A 19,114-nucleotide genomic window follows, 5' to 3' on the forward strand; every position below is an offset into this window, starting at 1 on the left:
ACAAATGGCAGGCTTTCGCCAAGACATTCTCAACCTAAAAAAAAAAAACTCCACTACCACCCTTGTCAGGGTATACGTGAGCTAACATGCAGGCAACAGGAACTGCCCCGCCAAACAAGATCGAGCTCCATGCAAAAGCCCACAATGCAAGACCAGCTTAAATTTCGGCACCAAGGAATGGGTCTCAATCAAAAATGGCCATCCCAGTCCCGCAGCGGTAGCCTCGGGCAAACGCCTGGATATTAGCAACCTGCACTTACAAACCTCACCCAGGAGCATAAAATCACTCTAATATGAAGTTGATCAACAGCAATCAAACCCTGGGACAGGACTGAACACAGGGTGAAGTCCCTGCAACCACAACTGTTTGGTATATCCAAGGCTTGGCGAAGGCACTCAAAGGCAGCAAAACAACACCAGGGGCTAATACATCACCTTGCCCCAAACAACAGACTGACCGCCGCCTCTTGACGGAGGAAATAGTTTATCTCATTGGTTAGAGTCAACAAAATATCTCATATTTTAACCACCCTGCCCTTTCGCTAGGACTCTTGCCCAATGATTCCTATTTTAACCTGTCCTTTGATGCATTAAAAACCTCTAATTTGCTGCTGATTGTATACAGCACAGGTTGTATTGACATTTTAAATGATCACCATCAGCGCCACATTTTTAATTGACCCTTATTGTAAAGATTTTAAATAATCAAACAATAAAAAATGTAGGTATAGAGAGAATGCTGGAAGTAGGATATTTCTGCGAGATTGATATGAACACTAAGGAGACAGAGTGTGGAAAACGTTCAGACAGAAATGGAGATCGGTATTCAGAAAGGGAAATATGTGCAAGATCGGTAAAGATTTATGGAAACGGAAGGATAATCACGTAAACTGAAGGGGGCAAAGACTAGAATGATAAGAGAACCGCCCCACGCCTTGTCACTAGCTAAATAAGAAGGGGTGCAAATAAAAGGGGGGGGGGTTGAGAGGAAAGAAGGGAACGACATATAATTTAAAGTGTAAAATAATTCTCCGGTGAAAAGCAATGAAGCAGAAATGTTGGTGAAAATGTAGTTTGAGGTGTCAAACGAATTTAGCGAGAAACTGCAGAGGGATAAAAGGCGGTAACAGAGCACTAAGCCCTGGGGAAGTTCCGCAGTCAGCAGGATGGGGGGACAACTTCGTTTGCATTACAACATTGTGAATGACCATTCAGCTGGACCAGCAGAGTGTCAGTATCCCGTGATTCTCAAGCTCGAGACTGTAATTAGAAGGCTAATGCAAAGAGATCTGAGAAAATAACGGAAAGGACAACAGACGTTTGCGCTAGAATAGTAGAAGGGGGTCAAGCAGCAATTCGACCATACGAAGCTCACTTAATTGTATAAGCAGTATCAGAGAATGAATGATTCCAGGTTACCACTACATATCCCCTCTTCCCACTTAAAAACAAACCATTTCACCGCTCAAATAACTCCGCTGTCACCCCGTCACTCGCCCATCCGCCTTACAAGTGTCACCTAATCAACTGCCTCACTGGTCACACAACTCTTTAATAACCTGACACAACCAAACACTAACAATCACAATGGATGGCAATGGCAAACCTTCACAAAAGTGCGGTCAAATTGAGAATCTGTTTAGATGCAATAACAATGCCAGCAAATGATGTACAAATGCAATATGACTACATAAGTGCTATTCAAGGGATCTTTGTTTTGACATTACCGTTCACCAAACCAGTCACCCTGTTAGGTCTCTGTCAATCATGCACTTATATGTCTCATCTCCAGTCACCCCCACAGGCCATTTCCATCCTTCACCACACCTAGTGTCGCAGCCTACATCCTCCAACTTTATATCACATCATTCATTGACACTTGTTAGCACATGCCTCAGTGACACTTCCCGACGCAACCTCCTGTATGCCATCACAAGTGCCAACCTCCTTTCATAAGACACATTGGGTTACAGTCGTGGTTTGCCACTTCACTACAACTCTGCAGTCACTCACCGCAACACTGTCTTCCACACTGCCCCCAGATCATCCCTTACGCCAGCCATCCATCCAACTCACCTCTCGAAGAGAAGCCTCACAACGAAGAGCCCGAGTGCCAGAGGAAGCACGGAGACGACATGCCCTGCCCGCGGGTACTGCGGTCCGCCTTCCACCTCTGCCAGATCCGCCCAGGTAACATTCTGAGGAAGCCAGAAGCGCTCGTTCCAAAACCAGGCCGACACCGCCGCCATGTTCCGCCAACAGACCCAGAGGAAGCGGCGCGCGCACTGGGGGGGCGGGGCAGTGTGAGGCCACGCGCACAGAAAGGGGCATGCACGAGTTGACAGTTACGGATTGATGGGTGGGATGGCTCGAGAGGAAACAGTGGCCTGGGGGGGCGGCTCACGCGCAGAAAGTGGGCGGAGAGACGAGGAACCACCCAGCTGGTGCTGCCTCAGAGTCCTCAGGAGACTGGCTACTTGGTGGTGCCCAAACAGATCTGAGGGCGGTGCGCTGGGCGCGGCCAGTCGCGAGAACAGGCAAGGCGCGTGCCATAGGGTCTCTGTGGGGCGTTGCCAGGGAGAGGTGAGCACACAATGGGCGCGTCACGGGCGGGGCTCTTACGTAAGGCGTCAGGCATCTATGCGGTTTCACAGACATAATAGGAATAACGGCAAGTTGCTTGTCAAGTCTATCTAGCGATCAAATAGTTGTTAAATGATAGTATTGATCTATTTTTCTTTCCAAACTCTTACCACAAAACGCACCTTCATATAAGGACTCTCGGTGCCAGTTACTGGTCATATGGGCATATAGCTGTCAGCCAGGTACTGACTTCATGCTTGTGCACTGTTACTTCTTGTATTGTCTTCGGCACGATAGACACTGGTTGCACGACCAACAACTCAAGTTTCATTTATCTTATGTGACAGTTCAGTGTTAGTTTATGTAAAGTTGCTGCTTGCACTGTGTGGTTGCAGGTTAACCCCAAGGGTGTGCAGGAGACTTGTCAGATGTATTTAAATGCCTTTATTAGCAATTATGCTGATAACCACCGAGAGAGCGCCGGGCAGCAAGCTCCGATCGCTTCCCTCACGCCGCGCTGACTCGCGCATGCGCAGTACCGTCCAATATGGCCGCTACGCGCATTCCTGCCCTGACGTAGTGCGCGTCAACTAGACCGCGAAACTACATATTCTCCCCCTTTTATACCATACAACACAATGTACCCCAACCGGATGGTCAGTCCATTTCGTAGTCTCTAAACTTGGATGGTCTCACCACTGCTCGCCCAACACGGGTGTGTCTTACCGGGGTGGTATGTCCTTCTTGGCCTCCTTCTGCGACAGGGCTTCCTCTCCTTCCTTCCAGAGTGCCCTGGCCCTCTCTATCTCCATTATCACCGTCTTCCCGGGTCCTTTCCTCCGTGGCCCATCCTTCCGGTATGTCTCTCACCGTTTTGTTCTTCACCCATGTTCTCTCCACACTCTCCCTTAGGAGCTCCTGCTTCCCTTGTCGCCCCTTCTATTGGTGTTGCCCCTTCCGTGTCCTCCCGGGGCCATTGTAAGATTTTGTTGCACTTGGCCATGCGATCGTGGGACCACACGTTTCCATCACTGAGCAACGCTGCTCGGTCGTACACTTCTTCCACTCTTACGGGTGGGGAGTACTTGCTCTCTCCCTTTCGCTTTAGAACTGCCAGCTTCACTCTGACCCACTCCCCTTTTTCCAATACTGTCTCCTTCACCTTCCTGTTGCGTTTGTAGTGTTCAGTGTAAATGCGTTGTGCCTTCTCCAGGTTGTGTTGTACCACCGCTGGAGACCACTTGCTGGTGATTGTCTTCTCTTGCCAAGCAACATTGTCTCTGGTGAAGGGTTGCCTTCCTCGTAGGATTTGGAAGGGGCTGTACCCCGTACCGGTGGGGGTGATGCGATATGCCCAGATTGTACTTTGTACTTCTTTTTCCCAGTCTTTGCCCCTCGTGATGGCAGCCTGTATGGAGCCCATGAGCACCCTATTGAACCTTTCTACTTGTCCATTACTGGCCGGATGATATATCGACGTGTGTCTGAGTAGAATGCCGTTCCTTTCTGCGAATTTGGACCATTTTTCCGAGGTGAATTGGGGACCATTGTCACTGATTATGGTTCTGGGGATGCCTTCCCTGAGGAATACTGCCTTGAGGAAGCGCAGTATTGCGTCTGTGTCCATGACCTCTTGGATGTGTACTTCTGGCCACTTTGAGTACTTGTCCACTAACACGCATAGGTATTTGGGTATCCCCTGATCATCCAGTATAGGTCCTAAGATGTCCACTGCCACCTCTTCCCATGGGTTACTGGGATTCGTGAACTTCCCTAGAGCCGGCCTCATTGGTTTTAGTATCTTGTCCGCTCGTTGGCACTGCGCACAGTCTCTTACGTGCCTCTCTACTTGCATATCCATCCCCGGCCACCAATACGTTTGTTTGGTCCTGGCTTTCGTCTTCACAATTCCCAGGTGTCCTTCGTGTATTATGGATAGTAGATCCGGTATTATGTTCTCCGGTGGTACCACTCTGTTTCCTCTGTATATGAACACCCCGTCGTTCCCCACCGACAGCTCCTCTCTAACCTCGTAGAACTGCCGGACCTTGGGCCTCTGTCACCTCCTCTCCGGCCACCCTTGTACGATGTACTTCTTGATGTCGTCCAGATCTCCATCTGCTGCATACGCGTCTTTCTACTCCTGTCTACGGATGGCCTTTTCTGGGTCGTCCGTCAGGGCTACCATCTCGTCTTCTTCCTCAGTGCCGCCGGAGGCGCTTTCCATTGCTGACGCCCTGCTGAGGTATTCTGCTATCTTGTTTCTCGAGCCCGGTATGTACTCTACGTCGTACCGATACTCCAGGAGTTTCAGTGTCATTTTCGCAATCCGGGGTGTGGCGCTAGCATGGCCGCAGGACGTCAAAACCTTCACCAGAGGTTTGTGGTCCGTTTTCACTTGAAATCGTGTGCCCCACAGGAACTGGCGGTATTTTCCCATGGCCCTTACCACGGCTAGCATCTCTCTTTCAATCACACTGAACTTTTGTTCAGATGACGTCAATGTCCTGGACGCGAAGCTGATCGTCTCCGTCCCGCCTTCTGGTCTTTCCTGCATGAGCACCGCTCCTAACCCTTTTTCGCTTGCGTCCGTCATCAATATGGATCTCCCCAGGAGATCGTACCCACGCAGCGGGATCGCCTGGCTGATTTCACGTTTCACTGTGTCAAACTCTTCTTGCGCCTCTTCCGTCCATGCAAACGCAGTCTTGTCCCTCGTGAGTTGTCTCATGTTGTGTGTTTTCGTGGCGAAATGGTGGACAAACTTGCTGTAGTATTCCGCCAACCCTAGAAATGACCTTACTTCCTCCTTGGATGTGGGCGGGGGTGCATCGCAGATGGCCTTCACGTTCCCTTTCTTCGGTGTAATCCCGTGTTCTCCTATCTCGTGCCCCAGGTATGTGACTGATGTCATTCCGAAATGACACTTCTCCCACTCGGCTGTCAGGCCGTTTTCCTCCAAGATCTTCAATACCGCTTCCAGCTTCTCGTCGTGGTCTTCTAGCTCCTTCCCCATTACTAGGATATCATCCTGGAAGTATTGCACTCCCTCTATACCCTTGAATAGGCGGGCCATCAGCTTTTGGAACACTGCCGCTGCAGATGCTAGTCCGAAGGGCATGCGGCAGAACTGATAGCATCCAAACGGCGTTATGAATGACGTCAGTTTCTTGCTCGTGGGATGCAGCACCACCTGGTGGTATGCCGATTGTAGGTCGATGGTGGAGAACCATTTCACGCCTTTCGTGCGGGCCAACATTTCCTCTATGCGTGGTAATGGGAATTTTTCTACCACGATGCACTTGTTTAATTCTCGGAGATCCACACATAAGCGCACCTTGCCTGACGGTTTCATGGCCACTACCAGTGGCGCCAACCACTCCGCGCTGTCGATCGGTTCGATGATTCCCCCGTCCTCCAGTCGGTGTAGTTCCTGTTGCACTGCCTCTCTCACTGCGATCGGTATGTTCCTTACTCTGTGCGCAACGGGGCTGACGTTCTCCTTGAGGACGATCTTGTGGGTAAACTTCCCAAGTTTACCGATTTTGCCGCCAAATACTTTCGGGTGTCCGCTCCGCCATTTCGCTGCCGTCGACTCTTCTCCGTCCAAAGTCACCAGCACTTGGGTGTCCCCTCCTGGATTCAGCTGTACGCCCATCTCTCCTTGGTTCATCCACCCAAGGACTGATGGTCCCTTCTCCGCGACGTACAGTTTACAGTGGGCGCTACGTTCTTTGAACTGGAACAGTAGTCTCCTGAATCGTACCATCAGAATGGGTTCCCCCGTGTAGGTGACCGGTCGTATGTCGGGTGGTTCTAGACGTGTGCCAAGTGTGGGTTTGAACCTCTCGTTCCACACCGATCTCTGGACGATCGTGTAAGGAGACCCCGAATCCGCCACTATAGTGATTCCTACTCCTCCAATGAGCATGTCGCACTGGGGCTTGCGCGCTCTCCTCCCATCGATGCCCAGTACCTGGTCTTCCACACACAGGACTTCGTCGTCTTCCTCCTGGCCGTCTTCTTCTTCTCCTATGTCCTGCGCCACGAATTTCACCGCGCGTTGTTTCCCTTTCCTTCGACACACCTTCTCATAGTGGCCGGCCAGGCCGCAGAACGCACACTTGGCTCTGAAGGCGGGGCACCGTTTGTCGTGCGCCGCGTGGCTCGGGCTCCCACATCTGTAGCACCTCGCCGTTTCTCCCTTTTCTTGCTTCCACGGTTGTCCCGGTTTTCCTTTCCCTTTGTACGTTCCTTTGTATTCTCCAGGCGCTGTTTTTCCTCGTCCGAACTGGTCCGCGTCGTCCACCTTATTCACCGTGAGTCTCGGGGCTTGGTCTCTCTTTGCTGCCTCTGCGCAGCGCTTGGTCAGTTCTGCCCTTTTCACTATGGCAATCACGTCTTTCAGCGTCGCATCTCCACTCGCCCACAGTTTATCTTGCACTGTCTTGCTTGTCGTATGCATTACGATTTGGTCCTTAATGAATTCGTCCTGTAATGCTCCATATTTGCATGTTATCACAAGTTTCCTCAACGCCGCCACGTAGTCGTCTATCGTTTCCCCCGCTTCTTGCTTCCTCTGCTGGAAATTGTAGCGGTCGATGGAGGTGCACACTGCGGGACGATAGTGGTTGTCCAAATCTTCAATGGCGTGTTTGAACACGTCGGTGTCCGCTGCCTGTCTGGTGACCGGTGTTAGGTTTTGGAATACCCATAGGCCTTCTGGTCCCAGATTGTGTAAGAGTATCCTCTTCCTCCTGGCACTGGAGAACGCCTCCTCGTTCTCGTCTTCCAGCGCTTCTAGGTAATTTTTGAAGTACTCCCTCCAGTCTTCCCATTTCATTTGGTGTTCTCCTGGCCTTGGAAGGAACGGGACTGGCGTCGTTAATGCTGATGCCTGCGCACTCATCTTGGCTTCCACCTGTTTCCTCGGGCTACCTGGCGCCTCTGTCCTCTCCCCCCTTCTTCGGGTCACCGGGATCTCGTCGGAGCCGCCTGCGCCGTCTCCACCCGATTCCGCCAGGGTCTCTGCTGCCTCACTACGGGTCGCCTTTGACGTTCCTCTACCTCGTGGCCGGCACACTTCCTGCTCACGTGCCTCCCTCTGGTGTCCGTCTGCCACTGCCGCGCTCTCCCGGTGCGTTGGTGTCTGTCCGTGACCTCTCCGGTCTGCTTACCACGTGAGATGTCGTCCCCCTGTATAGGTCTTCCTCCTATGTGCAGGTTGGGGGCACCTCTTTCTTGGGTATCACAGGGTCCGCTCTGTCCGAGCCTCGTCGCCACTGTAAAGTTGCTGCTTGCACTGTGTGGTTGCAGGTTAACCCCAAGGATGTGCAGGAGACTTGTCAGATGTATTTAAATGCCTTTATTAGCAATTATGCTGATAACCACCGAGAGAGCGCCGGGCAACAAGCTCCGATCGCTTCCCTCGCGCCGCGCTGACTCGCGCATGCACAGTAGCGTCCAATATGGCCGCTACGCGCATTCCTGCCCTGATGTAGTGCGCGTCAACTAGACCGCGACACTACAGTTTATGTGTAACATTTTATTGCTCTATTATGTGTGACTTTGACTCTTTTTGAGTGATGCTTTATCATGAGAGAAAATATGGGGACAGGATGTGGTCCGTCGGCTTAAACTGCCGACTTAGGTGCAGGAAACCAGGGTTCGAGCCTCGAGGTCGCGTCCGCATCCTGTGATTCTGGACAAATCACTTAATCTCCCCGTGCCTGAATATGTAATGTAAATACGGTGCTTATGTACAGCGCTCCAATACCTTCCGGTCGAGTTCGCGCTGTATAAAAGATGCACACAAAAAAAAGGTGGTTGTATCGATACAATGTATCCGTATAAAGAGATCAATTTCTGAAATTGCACTTTTTCCTTTAATGTGATTATTTACAACGATACCTTAACCAGAAGTCAAAGTACAGCAAAAAAAGTATGGGAAATATGATCCGGAGTACAATATGGGTGCAGCCAGTGAGTCTGGGGGCGGAGGTCATTAATGTCACGAGATTAAAAAGAATAAAGTGTTTTAGAACAATATTGTTGACCTCTATCTTTAGTTTACCATATATAAAATATAATACACACACCTTAAAGGAAAAATAAATATGATTTAAACCAGTCTGTTGGAAAAGTTTTATACTTGTATGAAAGCTCAGTTTGTTAAGTCAATCACTTCAGATGACTGTGCGCGTAACCAGAGGGTCACTAATTTGAGACCTGGTTGGCACACTGGGGAGTAGTGACATGTATTTATAGTGCTCTGAGGTCCGAGCCAGTGAAAGAAAGCACTGTGACTATTCAAGGCATTAGTTTAAAAATTTATTACACACATAAGATAGGGTAGAGGACGTGGCCTTCAGGGTCGGACAGGGACAAGACATAGGCCCCGGGCACCAACATAAAAGTGGCCCCTGTTTGTGAGCCAGATAGCTAAAAAAGGGTCCCATATATGCAAATCAGGCCAGATTTGAAATTGTAGAGACACACTTTATGGGTATTTTGCAAGGTATATGTCAGGAGGACCACAACTCTGACCGCAAGTTACTAGACACAGACGAAGAATGCTGGCCTGTACCTCACCACACGTCCCTCTTCTCTATTTTCAGCCCATCAGAGAAGACGCGAGAAGCGTAGAACAAGCATCGTTCTCTGGGACCTACACACCATAGGAGGACGCGGTCCCCTTAAGCAGAGAAACTACAGGGATTCCCCGAACTCCAGCAAAAACGTGATAGGAGGCTGAGAACCAATAGGAACCGAGGAAGGCCCATCGGAAAGCAAGGAGGAGGAAGAAGAAGACACTGAACCAAAGAGGAACTGCCCCCACTGGGAGAATGCCGTCAGGAGAAGGAAGTTTTCCCACAGCCGACTCGAGAGGAGGAAACGGAGAACAAGTATCCTGAGGGACCAGGTGGCAAGACACCAGGAGGCCAACGACCCGAAAAAGGCTCCCCCCACGCTCCTGGAGGAGTGTGGCTTTCACAGGTACTTGCCCCATATCCGACCCCTATCAGGGAGGAAGGAGGGAGTGCCAGACGAGCCCCCACTGCGCAGGCACTATTAATTGCATTGGAGTGCACCAAAACAAAAGTTCCCAAATTTACTTTAACGTGTGACTTGATTTAAATATAACAAAACAAAAACACACTTGGTGACGGCTGGCCTACAGGTGGTGATATTCCCCACTCCCTTTCCTATACTGAGTCAAGTGTGAATGAAACACTTACTTGTGCCATTTCTTTTTTTTATTCAAGGGAGAAGCGGTGTCGAAACTCCAGTGTTGCAGAATGCCAGAAGAATCCAGAGGAAGAAAAGAGAATATCAGAAACCTTATTACCATTATCTCAGGAGAATTATATCTGAAAGAAAATGAAAGTAGAAAATAACCCAATATTCTTGAGTTAGACTGTTTTGTCCCTACACATGGTGGAGAATGCGGGCAGCCCTCCATGAGAATAATAATATGGAGAACCTTATACAACAACTAATCAAAGGTCAAGAAAAATTGGAATGGGCCCTGGAACGGCGGATGACCTCAGCCAGGCTGACCAGGATATATTTAAAGAGGCTATTTCTTGACAAGTAAAATTTATCCATAAAGTGGCTGAAGACCAGATCCAACTAACTTCCCGATTCCAGGGAACATGCAGTAGTAATCCTGTTTCCCCTAATATTGCCCTACAAAAAGAAAACCAGGAAAAGATCCAGATGCTTTTCTTCTGAACTTTGAAAGGGCTGCTAAAGCCTGCGGCTGGCCTGTGGGAAAATGGCTGTTCTTTTTAGCCCCCCGTCTAACGGGAGAGACTCAAGAAACCTATCAAGTAGCTAAGGCCACCAGAAACACTGCGTATGAATAAATCAAACACATCATATTGAATCACTTGGTTATGGACGCCAAGGAAATCAGGTTAGGTGCTGCAAAGAAAGAGGGGCCCTGGGTGATAACCCTAAAACCCCTTTTTAAAAAAATGAAAACAGCAGCCGATAAATGGCTAAGACCAGCAGAAAATATCAGAGGAGATAATGTATCTAATTTATCTTGAGCAATACCTAAAGGCTCTCCACAATACTCATCTCACTATAGAACAAGCTGTAGATATAGCCACAACTTTTTCCCTTGCTCAACCGCAAACCTTTCTTTGGGAAACTGAGAAAACCCATCACGTCAATTCTGCACAAAGGAAGTCATAGAAAAAGATTACCAAGACCATTTATGAACCATTGAAAGTTAGGAGCTACAATTCTTAAAGTCTCGTATATAGAGGATCCCAATGTTTTGATTGCGGCAAATGGGGCCACATCGCTGGATTATGTCCCCACAAGAAAATATCAGAAGAGCCCAAGGACGTTAGCTACATTCCCAAGTCTATACTCTATACACAGGAACTAGGAACTTGCTTTTATGTAAGTTTGCAGGTGAATGATAAGTGGGTCACAGCATGTTAGACTTCGGGTTGTCGCCAGTCTGTTGTCCAGGGTTATTTGATGAAGAGTTCCCAGGATCTTCCCGGGAAAGTGGTACATATCCAGTGTGTCCACAGGGATGTCAGGAGATACCCCGTTGCCAAGATTTCCATCAACTCCCCAAGTGGTAACACCTTGTCAAGAATTCCTGTCATACAAGGGAAACACGCCCTTATGTAAACAGGAGAGCTGTTACATAACTCAAGGAAAACACGCCCTTATGTAAACAGGAGAGCTGTTACATAACTCAAGGGAAACACGCCCTTATGTAAACAGGAGAGCTGTTACATAACTCAAGGGAAACACGCCCTTATGTAAACAGGAGAGCTGTTACATAACTCAAGGAAACACGCCCTTATGTAAACAGGAGAGCTGTTACATAACTCAAGGAAAACACGCCCTATAAAGGGAGGAACCGGGAGGTACAACGCTGTCGGATATTGTGTTCACACCGACGTACCTGCTTCGTGAAGAGCAGTGTTCCGGAGTGGTGCTCCAGTAAGGCAAGAACGGAGGTAGGTCGAGTCGTTACTCCCTGGGCCGTGTCTTGCCCCATCGTCACCTGTGAAGGACCCGGAAGCTCTACCGGTTAACCATTGAGCTTCGCTTTTTGACTCGGCTGAGTCCAAGCGCAGTGGCGCTTTTGCTGGTTGGAGTCGTAACTCCCAGCCCGACCAGAGACACAGGGACTGCCAGCTGTAACGCACACCAGGAGGTGTTTGCCGCGTTACAGACTCGGAAGTCCACAGGATCGATCGAGCGGCTGCTCTCGGTTCAGTCTTCTTGCTTGTGATTGGGGTATCGGTGACGCATCACCAGGAGGTGACTCCGCGTCCCGGTGCAGTCTGAGGAAGAGGTTGAGCGGCTGCTCCCTTCAGGTAGAGACCCCGGCTGGGTGTTTCCCTGACTCCTCGATTCTTCCCAACACTCTTCGTGCCCCTCACAGCCTACCGATTGGCATTGTCGGCCATTTCATTTCTGCCCTCTGTTGGCATACGCTGGGACCGGCGTATATGCAGAGGACGGTTAGGACCATCCGTGCTGTGGGCTGGTAACGTACTTAGCCTGGAGGATTCCAGTGACTATAACTTGTTTATTCTTTGTATTATATTTGCCTTCATTAAAACAACTAACCCTTCACTAGTGGTTGCGTCCTCATTGTCGTGTCTGTTAAACGATCCTGAGACGTTCAGGGCGTTACACACCTCCATAGTTAGAGTAGGTGTGTTGAGGAACCTCCCTGAAGATCTCATATTGGGAACTGATAACCCAGATTTTTAAGGATGTTCCTAAACAACGTAGAAAACAAGGAGACCGAACATATTAAAAACAAGAACCTACAAATCAACCAGTTTTCATAACCCAAGAGCCTTGGACTTTAGATACAAAATTTCATTACGCTCAGAATAATGACCACACCCTGCATAATGCATGGCAGGAGGCTAAAAAAAATTAAAATGATCCTGAGATGTTTATCACCAGTTTTGCACTTCGGATGGCCTACTCTACAGGCTAGTGCAAAAAGGTGATCCACCCCAACTGTTGATACCTCTGATCTTCAGTGATCAGATCCTGTTCTTCGCTCATTCCCACCTTATGGCAGGACATACCAAAGCGATGAAAACAACCCAGAATATTTGAAGACATTTTTATTGGCCGGGCATTTATGTCAATATTAAGAAGTATTGTCAGGAGTGTGAACTCTGTCAACTGAAGAATCCGTGCAGACCCTCTCCTGTATCTCTGCAACCTCTTCCAATTATAGGCAAGCCATTTGAACGGCTTGATACGAATCTTATCAGGCCTTTACCCAAGTACAAGAAAGGCAACCAGTCTGCTTTGGTAGTACTTGATTATTCTACCCACTACCCGGAGGCATTCCTTTTAAAAGCCCCCACTACTGCCAATATTGCTGACAAAAGTATCGAACTCTTTTCAAGGGTGGGATATCCCCACAAGATTTTAACAGATCTAGGCACCTCTTTTGTCTCGCGCCTTATGGATCAAGTTTGTAAAACCTTAAACTTCTCCCATATTAAAGCATCTGTCTATCATCCACAAAAGGATGGCTTATGTGAGAGATATAATGGGACTCTTAAGTTAACCCTTTAAAAAATGCTTACCAGCGAAGGGAAAAACTGGGACCAAATCCTGCCCCTTGCCCTCTTCATCATCCAAAGCGAAATTCAGAGCAGTCTCGGTTCCTCGCCCTTTGAACTGCTCTATGGCAAACAACGCAAACCGCTCTTAGAAATGATGAAGGAGGTCTGGGAGCAGGAAAAAGCAGATGTGGCCCGAAGTCTCCTAGAATATGCTCATGAGTTAAAATCCCGAATAGGGATATTACGAGAATTGGCTCATTCAAACCTAGAAAAAAGTCAGACTAGACAGAAGACCTTCTATAATAGAGGAATAAAATGGAGACATTTACAGATTAATGACTGAGTTCTGATTCTCTTACCCACCTCGACGTCTAAAGTGAGGTCTGAGTGGAAGGGACCCTACAAGGTAGTATCCAAAAAGAACAATTGATGGGCAGAATGCAGAACAATGTCATACATTCACCCCAGTACAGAGATCTGGGCCAAAACCCATCGTTTTTTTGCTCACCATGCCATTCCAGTTTGGAGCCAGCCATATGCAAATCAGTCTTGACCCTGCACCCAATAGGAACAGTCCAGCCTGAACTGCCAGGTCAGGTCCTCCCTGGACTGGAACCAAGCATCCTAGGACCGGTTACGGGCTTTCAGCCCTCATCAGACAGAATAGCTTGACTCCAGTGGCATGGAGAGCACGGGACCCACGTCTGGGCATATCCGTCCCACTCTGGGTGACAGATGCAAAAAGAACAATTGATGGACATAATGCAAAACAATGTCATACATTCACCCCAGTACAGAGTTCTGTGCCAAAACCCATCGTTTTTTTGCTCACCATGCTATTCCAGGTTGGAGCCAGCCATATCCAAATCAGTCCTGACCCTGCACCCAGTGGGAACAGTCCAGCCCAAACTGCCAGGCCAGGTCCTCCCTGGACTGGAACCAAGCATCCTAGGACCGGTTTCAGGCTTTCAGCCCTCATCAGCCAGGATAGCTTAACTCCAGTGGGATGGAGAGCACGGGACCCACGTCTGGGCATACCTGTCCCACTCGGGGTGACAAATGCAAAAGAAACAATTGATGAACAGAATGCAGAAAACTGTCATACATTCACCCCAGTACAGAGATCTGGGCCAAAAGCCCATTGTTTTTTTGCCCACCACGCCATTCCAGTTTGGAGCCAACCATATGCAAATCAGTCTTGACCCGTCCATCAATTGTGTGTCTTTTGCTTTCTTGCCCTAAGTGCGCCGGGTATGCCCAGACGTGGGTCCTGCACTCACTATGCCACTGGATTCAAGCTATCCTGGCTGAAGAGGGGTGAAACCCTGAAACCGGTCCTAGGATGCTTGTTTCCGGTCCAGGGAGGACCTGGCTTGGCAGTTCGGGCTGGACTGTTCCCATGAGACACAGGGCCAAGACTGATTTGCATATGGCCAGGTCTAAACTGGGGTGGCATGGTGAGCAAAAGAATGATGGATTTAACCCAGATCCTTGACTGGGGGTGAATGTTTTGATTGGTTCTGCATTCTGTCCATCAATTGTGTGTCTTTTGCTTTCTCGCCCTACAAGTTAGTAGGTAAGGTCGCTAACACCACTTATAAAATATTGATGTCCACCCAAAAAATACTGAGTTATCACATCAATCTCATGAAGCAGTGGTTGGGTCCCCATCCTAAAACAAACCAGCTTGCGCTCTCAGTCCCAAGACAGGATCTCTGTGCCCTAGATCAGCTTGAGGTGAATGATGCAGTAAGTAATTAACAAAAATCCTCCCTCCTGGAGGATAGTGGCTTTCACAGGTTTGTGCCTGTATCCAGGCCATAACGTGGAGGAGGGCGGGAGCGCCAGATGAGCCCCCACTGCGCAGTTACTATTAATTGTATTGGAGTGCACCAAAATACACATTCCCATATTTACTTTAGCGTGTGACCCAATTTAAATATAACAAAACAAAAACAGATTTCGTGATGGTTGGTCCATGGGTGATGATATTTCCAACACCCTTTCCTAAACAGAGTCAAGTGTGAATGAACCACCTGTGCCGTTTCATTTTTTGTTCAAGGGAGAAGCGGCGTTGGTACTCAAGTGTTGCAAGACACCAGAAGAATCTAGAGTAACAAAGGAGAAAACTAGAAACCTTATTACCATTGTCTCAGGAGAAATATATCTGAAAGAAAATAAAAGAAGAAAAAAAACAATATTCTTGAGTTAGACTTTTCTGTTCCTAATACCTGTTACAGTATGGGAGACTGCATCCATTTGTGTTTATGCTGCAGGCCAGGTTGTGGTAATTAAGAAAAATCAATAATAAAAACAGGGACATCTAGTCATAAAACAGGCCCACAAACTGCTAAAAATGTAACCCACACAATGATCTGTAAGACCAGCCCATCAGCACTGCCAGACTACCCTATAGGCAAGTTCGACCCTGGTGGCCTTATAGTCAGAGAAGCCGACTTGGGAACCAAGTTCGCGTCTCGGTGTGAGCTAAACATCCTGTCATTATGGGCAAATCACTTAGTCTTCCTGTGCCTTAAGAAAAAACGAATGTGACCTTGAGTAACTTAACTAGTGCTCATGTAACGCATCCCAATACCTTGGGGTTGATTTTGCGCTATATAAAACAGCAAAGAATAAAACATTTTTTTTATCCAAGATAGACTGAACACAGAATGAGACAGGCTGCCCCAAAATGATTCAGGGTTTTAAGTGCTTGCAGTGTCTTCAAAAGTTAGACTTTGAGAAATACGCAAACCCAATGTAAACCTATTTTTAGGTCTCATGCGCTGCACTTGCAAGATGTATTGTTTACAATAAAGGGCTTAGCGCCTGTCCATTGATTACCATTCGTTGGCTTCATTGTCACTCTCATTGTCACTCTTCTATGCTGCCTCCTAATTGGCCTGCGTATGCTGGGCGTCACTTCCTGTTGTTTCTGTGGGTGTGGACCAAGCACAGATTGATTCAGCTTAATTAGTGTCCATCTGCTACTCGCACTGTGATTCACGTATTATTTCTTTCACTGACGCTGCCAGGCTCCATCTCCTTTATCCCCAACTGGTACGGTATATGCTGCACCCATGCCCACTAGCCCCTCCCGGTCTAAAACATATTTATTTGTAAAGAAACCAGTTCTCGCAGAAGCATTGTACATACTAACAAGCTTCTGTATCAGATCAAAAGCATCAGATGTTTACATAGATAGTAGGTCGAGGGAATGGGACACTGATGGGAGATATGTCATACTACACAGTAAACGTCAAAGGTTGGGACAGGAGTCTGGTGGGCCCTTATGCTTCTAATATCGACGATGCAGACTTTTTTCCCACGCCAAGGTCCCAAAGTATGTAAATACCTAGCAATGCAGAGGATTTCAATGGGAGACTTCAATTGTCTCCTTGATGGCACACTGGACCACGTGCTGCACTCCATGACATATAAAGTAAAAATCAGAGACTTGATGCACCATCTTCTTAACAACAATGAACTTGGTGGTGTTGTGGTCGGCCCGAACCCTTCAGATCAGGTGTTTTCCCATTACACGAAGCAACCCATAATTACTCCCGATTAGATTACATTTTAGCAACAAGGTAGGACTCTCCAAAATGGGACATATGATCTACACTAGCAGGAACTGATGGGGGAAGTCCAGTGAAAAATGGCAGACAAAGAGTTGTTGCGCAACATACAGTACTGACAACTGCTTCAACGGGAGGGAGATATACCTGGGAGACTGCTAGCATGGCTTCTGCACCGCGACAAAGCCTCGGCCACAATTACAGCTGTTCGAAATGTACAAGTGAACATGGTGAACATACAACTCAACATCAGCAACACTTTCCACTCACACTATAAGGCACTGTACACGCAACCTCCAATCCATCAAGAAGAAGGCATGTACCTGGTGCCTCGAACACCAGAGATACATAGGCTTACGCTGGTCCAGCAGGAGTTACTAGAAGCACCAGTTATATCAGCCGCGATTAAGGCAGCGATAAGAGATATCAACATTTCAAAGACTCTGGGGCCAAACTGCCCACCCGGCAGAATGGTATCAGACATTTGCAGAGACCTTGTTGGAGACCTTGTTGGAGACCTTCTAGCAGTGTACCAAGAGTTGCTGGAGCAGGGGGTGCTCCCCAAGACATTGAGAGAAGCCACTATTATACTCCTGCACAAGCAAGGCAAGGTCCTACTGCCTGCCAAGCCAATAGGCCGCTCTCAATATTAAATTGAGACACAAAAATCCTTGATAAGATGTTGGCACAACAGCTGAATGGGGTTATAGTAGCTCTAGTGCACCGGTCGGGTCAGAACGGGTTCATCCTGGATAGGCGCGCAGCATTAAGTATAACATGCCTAACAAACGTGATGGGTGCAGTGGAGAATAGGAAGAACTTGTCTTGGCATTGCTGGACACCGAGAAAGCCTTCAACACAATTGACTGGCGATACCTGTTTGCCACCTTGACCACTACGGATTTCGGGCCCCAATTTCAGAAGCTGGTTGCCCTTCTGTACACACAGACCCTGGAGTCAAAACAAATGAATATATATCGCCAGAGTAGGAACTACAGTGGGGAATCCGTCAGGGCTGCCTTATGCCCCCTCTCCGGTTTGCTTGGGCGGTGGAACCAAAGGCATAAAGATTGCGACAAATAATGGACAACTGGGCCATCGTAACTTTGACACAGAGACATGTGTTGCCACTATACACCTATGATCTATTTGTGTACGTTACAGACCACAGCCGTTCGTTTGGTCTACTGCTAGATGAGCTGACACATTTTGATGGACAGACCAGGCTGCAAGTAAACCCACAAAAGTCTGCATTGTACCTTCTTAGGAGCTTACAAAAAGTGCCCCACAAAACACTGCTGCAAATGGCCATACGATGATGCTTGGATTATTTCCGATATTTGGGGGTTGAAATTGCACATAATAAACAAAATGGCTAGATCTTAATCAGATACGGTTACTGACAGATCTTAGTAGCATTGACTATTGGTTGTGACAACCCTTGTTTGTGGCCGGCAGGATCACAATCTTGAAAATGGTGGTACTCCCGCATTGCCTGTACCTTTTTCAATCCTCCCTGTTATCCATCCCACATGAGTTATTGAAGCCATTGAGGTTGCCGGCGATCGCCAAAATTTGGGGCAGGAAGCGTAGTTGGGTCAGTATGGACACACTACAATGCAACTATGAATCAGATGGGCTCAGATTTCCTGATATGGAGGCCTACAATCATGCAGTACGGCTCCAGTTTGCTGCGGGGTGCTAAGATCTGCAGAACAGTACAGATGGGAGGTTGTTGGACGGGGTATTGGTAGCGGACACACTCACAAAGTGACTGTACGTGGGGGTATACAAGATTAGCAGATCCACGGTAGCAAATATATAGACACCGGGGGTCATACATGGCAGCCGTGATGACACGGGTCGCTAGGCGCTGCTGAGCGCGCACCACTACCGGATGAATTTAACCTCCCACTCCCGTTCTTAGTTTAACTAAATTGATGTGCCTTAAGCAAAGCATCATCAGCGGTACCTGAGGTGCCAGGGGTGCCTGTAATAGGCATGGAGGACGCGCTACAGATGGTCGCCAGGGTAACCTGCTGGATTAGAGCTGTCCTGGAGCTCAGGAAGAGCCGCAAAGCAGCAGCGCAAGGTCTTCTCCGGGGCAGCGGGAGCGGCATCAGTACCAGCACTGCTCTCGCATCAGTGGGAGGATTGAAGGCCTTTCCGGGTTCGAGAAGGAAGAACGAGGAGTGTTTTGCCGGCAGAGGGAAAAGAAGAAAGTCGGAGAAGTGGCTTAAAGGCAAGGCAGCCACACAGCAAAGAGGTAGGGAGGTTAGCCCAGAAACACAAAGTTTGGATACAGTTGAAGAGCAGAAAGAAGAGGTCAGTATCTTGGTGGAGGGGTGGAACCAAAAACTACACTCCGAGCAGGCT

At 48.3% G+C, this 19,114-nt stretch overlaps 1 protein-coding gene across 1 annotated transcript in view; it reads right to left on the bottom strand.

The window, feature by feature from the left end:
* The window catches only part of CERS5 (ceramide synthase 5), a 539,422-nt gene extending 537,033 nt beyond the window's left edge, over positions 1-2,389 (bottom strand). The window contains exon 1 of the mRNA XM_085654524.1: positions 2,077-2,389. Coding sequence (XP_085510650.1) covers positions 2,077-2,249 — 173 coding nt within the window. The 5' untranslated portion in view covers positions 2,250-2,389. The remainder of the gene's footprint in view (positions 1-2,076) is intronic.
* Positions 2,390-19,114: the final 16,725 nt, after the last annotated feature.

This window comes from Triturus cristatus, chromosome 4_1, assembly GCF_964204655.1.
Source record: "Triturus cristatus chromosome 4_1, aTriCri1.1, whole genome shotgun sequence".
Lineage (NCBI taxonomy): Eukaryota > Metazoa > Chordata > Amphibia > Caudata > Salamandridae > Triturus > Triturus cristatus.